General features: G+C 40.2%; 1 protein-coding gene across 1 annotated transcript in view; it reads right to left on the minus strand.

The window, feature by feature from the left end:
• Nucleotides 1-6,603, minus strand: part of LOC124376357 (dynamin-2-like) — a 41,578-nt gene extending 34,975 nt beyond the window's left edge. The window contains exons 1-6 of the mRNA XM_046835407.1: nucleotides 6,155-6,603; nucleotides 1,343-1,416; nucleotides 1,081-1,230; nucleotides 752-955; nucleotides 556-654; nucleotides 277-437 (exon numbers count right to left, since the gene is read on the minus strand). Of these exons, the coding sequence (XP_046691363.1) occupies nucleotides 277-437; nucleotides 556-654; nucleotides 752-955; nucleotides 1,081-1,230; nucleotides 1,343-1,416; nucleotides 6,155-6,315 (849 nt within the window). The 5' untranslated portion in view covers nucleotides 6,316-6,603. The remainder of the gene's footprint in view (nucleotides 1-276; nucleotides 438-555; nucleotides 655-751; nucleotides 956-1,080; nucleotides 1,231-1,342; nucleotides 1,417-6,154) is intronic.
• Nucleotides 6,604-10,167: the final 3,564 nt, after the last annotated feature.

The raw sequence follows: 10,167 nt of genomic DNA on the forward strand, positions 1-10,167 counted from the left end.
GTATAAAGTGTGTGAATGTCCGCATGCGAGTGTCTATTTCATGGATCAGGGTTGTGTCTCCTAGTTCAGACACGTCCTATACAACTGTGTCGCCCAACTTTGTGCTAACAATTTGAGGAAAACCAATAATAAGTGAAAAAATCAGGTGTCCCAATACTTTTGTCCTTATTGTGTATTTCTGGATGCATAATTAATCCACATAATATATTTTAGTAGATTAGTATTGGAGTGGACAGGGTGTCTTTGGTGGGTGGAGTCTGAAAGGACGTGGTGAACCTGGTTGAGGGTCTTCTGCAGGTGCGGCGTTCCCATTCTCTCTGCCATGTGTCTGTAAGCGGGGTGAGACAAGAAGAACTTCCTCTCTGCAGCCAGAGCGACGCAGATGTCCTTCCTGCCGTCAATGTCCTTCTGACTACGATTCACTACACCGATGTAGCCTGAAACACACACACACACACACACACACACACACACACACACACACACACGCGCTTTGTTAAACCATGGCTGTGTTTGCAGGTGTAATTGATGGACACGTCCACGAGCCCCACCCACCTCTGCGCAGTGGGAGCAGCTTGTTCTCCAGAATGTCTCGTGCGTCCGTTCCTTTGTCCATCAGATCAAGCTTGGTGATCACACCAACAGTGCGGAGACCTGCAACAACAACACACACACATACACACACTCATGGTCTGTTTCATGACACTAGGTCATGGTTGATTGTGTTTTCTAGAAGGAAACCACGGAGTACCCTGAGGGTCCACTTCCTTGGCGATCTTCAGAGCGTCCGAGTTGGCCAGGTCAGTGTTGGCCGGTGTGACTGCCAGGATCAGACAGCTGTCTTTAGTGATGAACTGCAAAATCATGTCTCGTATCTGGTGCTCGATGTCCACCGGCTGATCGCCCACGGCAACCTTGGTCATCCCTGGCAGGTCGATGAGAGTCAGGTTCAACACTGAGGAACCAAAAGAGAGATTGAGTTTGAGTTCTGAAAAGATTTAACAATTCCGTGTGTGTGTGTGTGTGTGTGTGTGTGTGTGTGTGTGTGCAAGTGTATGTTTGTCTGCGTGTGCGTGATACCGTTAGGCGAGTAGACTCTCAGGTTGATGGGAATGGGGGAGATTCCCTTATTCGAACCCGTGATCCTGTCCGTCTCGGCCTCAATCTCCATCCGGACTTCATCAAAGTTCACAAACTTCTTCCCTTTACAGTGCAAGAACTCAGCATACTCTAAACACAGACACAGAATCGTTAGACTCTGGGTTGCCAGGTTTCCTGTATATGTGTGTGTGTGTGTGTGTGTGTGTGTGTGTGTGTGTTTTGTCAGAGGAAATGCACTCACCTGCTTTGTTGTTGATTAGCTGCAGAACCAGAGGCCTGCGAGTGACGATCCCTGAGCCACGAGGGAGAAAATCCCTGCAGAGAACAAGGGAATTTCATTATGCAATAAAGCAATGATCAGATAAACTGTGAAAGAGAGGACAGAGAAAAACAGATAGACAGGTCATCGACAGAGACATACAAAAAACAAAGAGTAATGTGCAAAGTGACAGTCAAATGAAGAAATTAAGTTTGAATTTCTGTCCCTCGACCATCACAGTATTTTTGAATGAGAAAAAACAGATCACATATCTTAAGTACACACACACACACACACACACACACACACACACACACACACACACACACACACACACACGTACGTACACAGCACAGACAGATGGTGTTCTGCGACTTGCATGAATTAGTTATTAAAAAGGCTGTACAGAGACCAGGGTGTGTGTGTGTGTGTGTGTGTGTGTGTGTGTGTGTGTGTGTGTGTGTGCGCATTTTTCTCCTGACAGGCCTCCTGCCAAACTCTTCATTATAACGGTGTACAAACCCATCACACTCTTTCCTGCTTTTTCACTCCCTGAGACAACTTGAGAATTTCAGTAGGTCTCAAATTGACACCTGATCAAACCAGGAGGATGTCTGACACACACACGCACAAAATGCTTCCTACACACAAACGAGGAAAAACTCAGCCTCTGGGGGAGACATGGACCAATGAACGGAAAGACAAGGACGTCACTGTGTCCCCTTACAGACCAAAATCCTTCATTACATCATCAGACGTGTTTCTCGAATCACTTGTCAGGTTGTTTTGGGGTGTGTGTGTGTGTTTGTGTGTGTGTGTTTATGTGGTGTGTTTGTGTGTGGTATGTGTTATGTGGTCTTTATGTGCAGTGTGTGTGCATGTGTCTGCGGGGAGTGTGTATGTGGGGGGAGTGTGTGTGTGTGTGAATATACCACAGTAGTAACCCATTCTGTCTCTCACTGACCCCAGGTCTCTCCTGTTACACTGCACTGTTGCCCTCAGAGTTTACCTTTCTACTGGACATCTCAACTCTCTCTCGCACGCGCACACACACACACACACACACAAAAGAGAAAGACACGCAAACATATATACGCGCATAAGAGACACAAACATACACAAACCCTTAGAAAGCAAGGGATAAAGAGATACAGAAACACAGAAACAAAAAGACACACACACACACACACACACACACACACACACACAGATCCAAACACACACACACCCAAACACACACAGAGAGAGAGGGGAAAAAAGGAAGGGTGGGTTGGTGTTCATTATTGATGGTGTGTAAATGAGAGACGAGGCTGAGCCTTCAGCAGATTGTTCATCTCATGTATTATGAACGCACAGACAGAAAAGCAGTGCAGGAACAGACGGGGAGACGGAGAGAGAGACGGACTGACGCTGAAAAACACCACGAGCACTCCATCGCTGCCTTCATCTTTCATCCACAAACCCGTGTCTCTGACACGCTCTGATACACAGATTATCTTTCACCATCACAGGGACACCACTATGTCCAGGAGATCTCTGTCCACTGTCCCCACCCACTAGACCACACCCAGACCAGGCTGCAGAGTGAGATATGAAAACGAGACTGCAACTGTCTCAGGAACAATGACATCTTACTGGTCATAAAAACAAAGACGGGTTTGTCTCACTTTGATCAGCAGAGCCAGAAGGTCATTAAGAAGTGGACCAGGGGACATTAACAACTGAAAGAGAAACCAACAGAGAGAGAGAGAGAGAGAGAGAGAGAGAGAGAGAGAGAGAGAGAGAGAGAGAGACAGAAAAGAAAAAAGAGAGAGAGAGAGAGAGAAAGACACACACAAACAGAAACACACAGGGACATTCACACAACAAAACAGACACAGACACATCACAGGCACACACACACACATACCAATAAAACAAAGACAAACATCACAGGCACACACAAAGATAGACACACACACACACACACACACACATACACACCAAAGAGAGAAAGTCACACACAGATACACATTCATACAGAGACACAATCACATACACAGAGAAACACACAGAAAAACGACACACACAGAAACAGACACATGTGCATCCACAAATGCACACAAAAACAGAGACACAGAGAGACTCTCACTCTCACACACACACACACACACACACAAAGAGAAAATCACACACAAACACAGATCAACGTCCAAACAGAAAAAAATAAAATTCTGAGCAGTTAAGGACATTTTCCTGTCAGACATCACGTGAAGTTGGTTGATCTTCAGCAGCTGGTTAACGTTAGTGATAAAGATTATAAACTTTTATAAATGGGGAGAAAAATCCTCTTAAAAATCCTGTCAGATTTCATGCTAGCAGTAAAAAAAAAAAACTGGAACAGCTCTGAGCCCCCTTATTCAAGTGTAAGGAAACACTCATGCTGGCACATCTGAAGACGTCTTCTACCATCGTGTACCTCCGATTATGTGGTAAGATCTTGAAGAAATACGTAACGGGTGGAAAAGTCCGGTGTCCCAATACTTTTGGCTTGTTTTTTGTAAGATGATGGAAAAGGGTAAAACTTGGGTTTGGTTCTACACTTCATCACTGATTATTCTCCTAAACCAGCAGCACAGCGTGAGGAAAATGAATGGTGTGTGTGTGTGAGATTTTCCCTTCACCTGAACTACGAGATTAAAAACCTGTTCCTCCATGAAGATCTGCTTTCCATAGGTACAATGGAAGATCTCCTGCTATAGAGCTACAACCCTATTGTGATGAATTGTTCATGCCGAATCTACACAAAATTTTGTTTAACACCTCCCCAGAAGAGTGGAGCTGATTATAATAGGCAATTTTAATTAAATGTGGAATGAGAAGTTCAAAAAGAAGCACACACTATTCCTATGTTCACAAACATTTGTACATATATAGTATGATAAATGATGCGCTTCATTCATTCGTTTATTGTATATAATAATAAAAACGTATTTATCGAGTAGATTTAGAACGATGACGGCAAAGACCCCACATATAAAATGCATAACTGCTGAAGGGTTTCCATACATTTTACTCTTGCAGCTCAATTCGAAAGCACACTCTTATCGAGTCCAGACTTGCCCTATGTTTAGTTGTTTAGAGTTAAACATCAGAGATGCTTCGAGAACAATTCATAGCCCTCACAGGGCTTTCAGACATCGTCTTCAAGCAATCTGGGGCGCCAAGAATATTTGATTTATTTAAATCTAAGACCAGTCCTAAAAACTGTATCGCTTATGCAACTCGCGTTTCAGAAACTCTGACCAATTGAAGATATAAATATATGTCATATATAAATGTACGAAAAAATCATTTGATTCAGTGAGTCAGTTTAACTGACTCAAAGGAGTCGACTCTTTTGCCTCAAAACATCTGCTGAATTGAATCTTTTCAGGAGTCGACTCTTTTTAGGTGTGCAAAATTCAAACTTTATATTCCAACTAAATTAATCTAATATTTGGTTTATTGGGATCTTGAAAAAATAATGTAACCCTGGATTAATTTGACTATATTGCATAGTTCAACAAAAACATCAAATCACGATATTCAACATTTCTACAATACGGTTCCTGAGGTAAAATTTGCTTAAATTAACGGCAATTACACTGCAGATCTGTACCATTGAGGAAAAAATATTAATAATTAGTTTCTTTAGAAATACACCACTTTGGAGCTCAATTAAACCTTCAATATTCAGACACAAAGGCAGGATGTGTTGCACTGTTTGCGATTCACAAAATCTTTTCAGAGTTTTCTTATTACAGTTCGATTAGAATTGGAATCTAAATGAACTGATCGAGTAGGAATGAAAAAGAATGATTATATCAGTCAGAATTTTGATTCAGAGACCAAAATAAGTCTGAAGAAAAGAAGCAGATTTAATATTAATAATAATTTTGATGATAATAAATAATAATGATTTCAGTAATAATAATAATAACATTAATAATAATACTATTGATATTAATAATAATAATAGTATTCATATTAATAATTATAATGATGATCATATTGATACAGTAAAACCCTGTTGTACGAGCAAACGGAGATACGAGCGAACCCTATTTCACGAGCAAACCCATGCTGTCGGTTCCCCGTTTTCGGCGGAGGGTCGCATCAGTCGCTTAGTCGATGACGTATCGCTCGGTCGCTCTCGTTGTTCAGTGCAGCAAAACTTTTTTTTTTTTTATATATATATTTTTATTTCACTAGAAATCTTGAACAATGTCTCAAGAAAATCAGTGATGGTGCTGTGAAAACGAAATGAAATAGAATTACCATGGAAACCGAGGAGGTTACGAGCGTGATGCGCATCTCACACTTGCAATCAACCACTACCACATGAGTAAGTGTTAAATTATGTTTACATTACGGTCATTTGCAGTGTATTTGTTTGTTAAAATAGGCTACAAATACTTTTTAAGTGCAGAAATAAGCGATCGAATGAGATCTCGGAACGGATTAAATCACTTTTACATTCATTCTTATAGGGAAAATCAGTTCGAACATTCACTAGATTTGAACTCAGCACACCCCACAGAAAGGTGCTGCAGAGACGGGTATCTCTGGTTTGCAGATTAGAATCAAAATGTACACCAGAAACAACGCTGTGTTGCTGCACCTGATTCAATGACAATCGAATGGTCTGAAAACCTCAATGTAACAACATTTTTAGGCAAAACAAAACAGAAAAAGGCACAGGCAGAAAACAAAAACGCACAAACACACACACACACACACACACCCGGACATGAGAGACAAAACGGAACCGACCTGCCGACGAAATTCTCCAGAACCGAGCTCTTTCCGGCGCTCTGTCCTCCCACCACGGCGATCTGCGGCAGATCCAAGTTGCAGCTCTGCCCGATGGAACTAAACGCGTCTTGGAGTTTGTTGATTTTGGGGATCAATTCCTCCATCCCCCGGTTCCCCATGATTCTGGCTGGGTTTGGCTTGGCTCGGCTCTGCTCCCTTTTGTTAGGAGGTTTTCCTATCCGGCTCGGTGTGCTCTGATCAGGTGATTGTACTCGCCCCAGCGTGGCAGTAAAAACACGGAAGAGTATTCCGCACACTTAAAATTTACTGGGTATAGAATTGATCTTGTGTGATTCTTGCGGTCAATGCTATGTGTTGCGCGATGCCGAGTGACCACTGCTAAATGGGTGCTGAAAGGCTACTGCTTGTTGTTGCACTGTGGTGTTTTATGGCGGTTTGGCAGACCAACGAAAAGGTGGCCCTTTATACTCCTGATTGAGAATGGTGCACTGTGATGTCATAGATAACTTGTCATGATTGGTAAACTGTATGTCTGCCTCTAGTGGTGAAGTGTGGAAATACAACTGAATGGGAATCCTTTCTAACACCTTTGCACCCTTTAATGAATTTCAGTCATCGGTCTGTCAGTGAAAACACGTCGCTTTAAATGATTTAAATAGAAATGTAAAGTTGTTAGTAAGAAAATGTGAGGTTTAGTCGCAGTCAGTCAGCAGGAAGCTGCGACCATCCGGTCAGGCGACATCAGACTCTCACTGCCGGTTACTCGAAGCCCCTGTTGAAGATAACGTCCAAACACCAATAGTCTTCAAAATCTAGGGTTAGGGTTAGGGTTACCCCTAACCCTAGGTTAAGGCTAAACCTTTACACTATATCAGTACATTAATCTCAGCTGGAACCTACGCAGTTCTAGGGGCAATTCTCCCATTTCAACTTATAGTGAGGCTACCGGAGATGATCTAAATGCCCTCCAGCAAAAACACAAAGATTGATTTAACCCTGTTTTTAAACCCAAAAGGTTACAATTTTATATTTTTTTAATGTAACTCCTGGCAGTTGAATGGTGAATTGGCCAGTAATATTCTTCTACTTAAACCAGTCTCTATTACAATAAAGAAACCCCAATGAATGAAACACCAGAGTACAAATTCAGCATAGTAAATAAACAAACCATATTTATTTTTCTTATTTCAGAGTTTTACAGTTATTTTAGTTTTGCTGTATGAAAAATGTATAAAACCAGTAAACAACTGTAGAAATAATACTGGTATCAAAAGGGTATGAAAAGTAAAATGAAAGACCTCAAAACATAAAGAGATACAAAATAAAACCAATATTACACAGTCTATCAGAAAACTCAGTTCTGTATGCAATATATATGAACCAACAACTCAGTCACATACACTGTGTTTTCGTTGGGGCCCAGTTGGTGCACATGCGCAGTGTGAAGGGTTAAAGAAATCCTCTTAAGCACAAACATGAAAAAAACAATCACTTACATCCATCCAAGGAAACCAGGATGAACCATGAACAGCATCAGGTCCCAGGTCTCATGTAGCACAAATCATGTGACTTGCTTCTCTCTTCCGCGTTCTAACTCTCATGACCTTTAACCTTCTGGTCAACAGTCATTGACCAACAATAAAACATTTATCAAATTAATTTTCTGGATATAAAATTAACCCATAACTGAACAAAAAAAACAATGTTATGTAATATTAATTTTTTAAAAATAGAAATAAAATAAATAAATTGACATTATAAAAAAAAACATTGGAAACAAAGAACATTTTTAAAGGTTCCTACATGTATATTAGACATCCCTAATCAATGTTTGATCTAATCACAGCACAATAAATTATTTTTAATGACTGACAAGTTGCCCCTCATTCTGCTCCTGACAAGCACCTCAATACATTCATTCTATTTTTGCATTTTTCCGATCAATTTCTGAATATGTGTTCTGAATATAAAATTTAATTTAGAATCCATCCACATTCCCAAAAACCTTACTATCTTTACTTTTTCCAACTTATAACCATACGTTTTAATATTCGAGCTTGGATTATTTTTCTTTTACAAAAAACACACCACTTGTTTTTGCCACAGAAAACTGAAAGCCCCAATCATTCGCCCAATTCTCCACCTCGTTTACTGCTTTTTGAATTTTATTTTCTACAAATAGAACATTTCGGCCCCTTTTCCATAGTGCTCCATCGTCAGCGTATAATGACCTTCCAATTCCATTATCTACATTATGATAGATGTCATTAATCATTACATTAAAAAGAATCGGGCTGCTCATACTTCCCTGGGGAGTTCCATTCTCAATTGGAAGGGTCTGAGATAATGCGGTCTCTACTCTTACTTTGAATCGTTCTTCCAAATAAGAAACTCTAAATCCAGTTATACATCCTTCTGTTTATTTTCAAGCTTTCCAGTTTCATCAAGAGCCCTCTTCCACAGCATATCATAGGCTTTTTCTACATCAAAAAACACTACCACTAATACTTGTTTATTAATTTGAGCTTTACGAATTTCAGTTTCCAAACACAATATTGAATCCATCGTATTTCTTCCTTTTCTAAATCCACTCTGACATGCTAAAAAAAGTTTCTTCCTTAAATTACATCTCGATCTATTCATAACCATTCGTTCCATAACTTTACATAAATTTGCGCAATAGGTCTATAGTTAATTGGCTGATAGTGGTCTTTCGCTGGTTTGACTATTGGCACTACCACCCCATGCTTCCAATCTGCAGGTAAATTCCCATATTTTGTTAAAAAGTCTTAGAATTATACTCTAAAATTAGTCTGATAAATGCGTAATCATCTCATAGCATGTCGTCCTTGCATGGAGACGTATGCTTGACCCCTACAAGTGCTCTCTTTAATTCATATAAATTAAACTCCATGTCTATACTTCCTGATGAATTCTGCTTTACATATATATGTGAGAATTCATTCATTTCTAAATCTTCCCCTATTCTATTACAAAAATCTCTCCAGTAATTTCTTTTCGCTTTTCTTACCTCTCTCCTCACTACTGCCTCTGTTCTCTTAAAATGAATGTACTCACTGAACAATACAGATTTTCTGGCTTTCTTCATCGCTTTGTTTCTTTCCCCTTACTGCTTAAACCGACATAAAGCTGAAAAACAGGAATTGTTTTTATATTGATGGAAAACTGTTATTTAGAGGCGGAGCATCAAGAAGAAGACGCTGACAAAGCAACTTTTGTAAAAAAAAATAATAATAATAAGTAGGTAAATTGAGTAAATATTGAAAGTCCTCATAAGGATATTGTTCCATGCAAAATATTAAGGCGGGACAAGAATATGTGAGATAAAAAAAGCAGATAAAAAAAAAAAGGTGCGGAAAATTGCAGTGTTAACTATTGGTGTTTGGAGGTTATCTTTAACAGGGGGCGGGGCTTCGAGTAACCGGCAGTGAGAGTCTGATGTCGCCTGACCGGATGGTCGCAGCTTCCTGCCGACTGACTGCAACTAAACCTCACATTTTCTTACTAACAACTTTACATTTCTATTTAAATCATTTAAAGCGACGTGTTTTCACTGACAGACCAAAAACTGAAATTCATTAAAGGGTGTTAAGGTGTAAGAGAGGATTCCCATTCAGTTGTATTTCCACACGTCACCACTAGAGGCAGACTTACAGTTTACCAATCATGACAAGTTATCTATGACATCACAGTGCACCATTCTCCATCAGGAGTATAAAGGGCCACCTTTTCATTGGTCTGCCAAACCGCCATAAAACACCGCAGTGCAACAACAACAACAACAACAAACTCATAACACGGTTTGGGGCAGAGTGCGTCCGGGGGTGTGCTCTCTCTCTCTTTCTCTCTCTCGCTTTCTTTCTTTCTTTCTTTCTCTCTCTCTTTCTCTCATAATTTGTTTTTGAAAATTGCTCGTGGGTCCATTTGCTCGTACGTTCGAACTGATTTTCCCCATAAGAATGAATATAAAAGTGATTTAATCTGTTCCG

This window comes from Silurus meridionalis, chromosome 22 (genome assembly GCF_014805685.1).
Source record: "Silurus meridionalis isolate SWU-2019-XX chromosome 22, ASM1480568v1, whole genome shotgun sequence".
NCBI classification, from domain to species: domain Eukaryota; kingdom Metazoa; phylum Chordata; class Actinopteri; order Siluriformes; family Siluridae; genus Silurus; species Silurus meridionalis.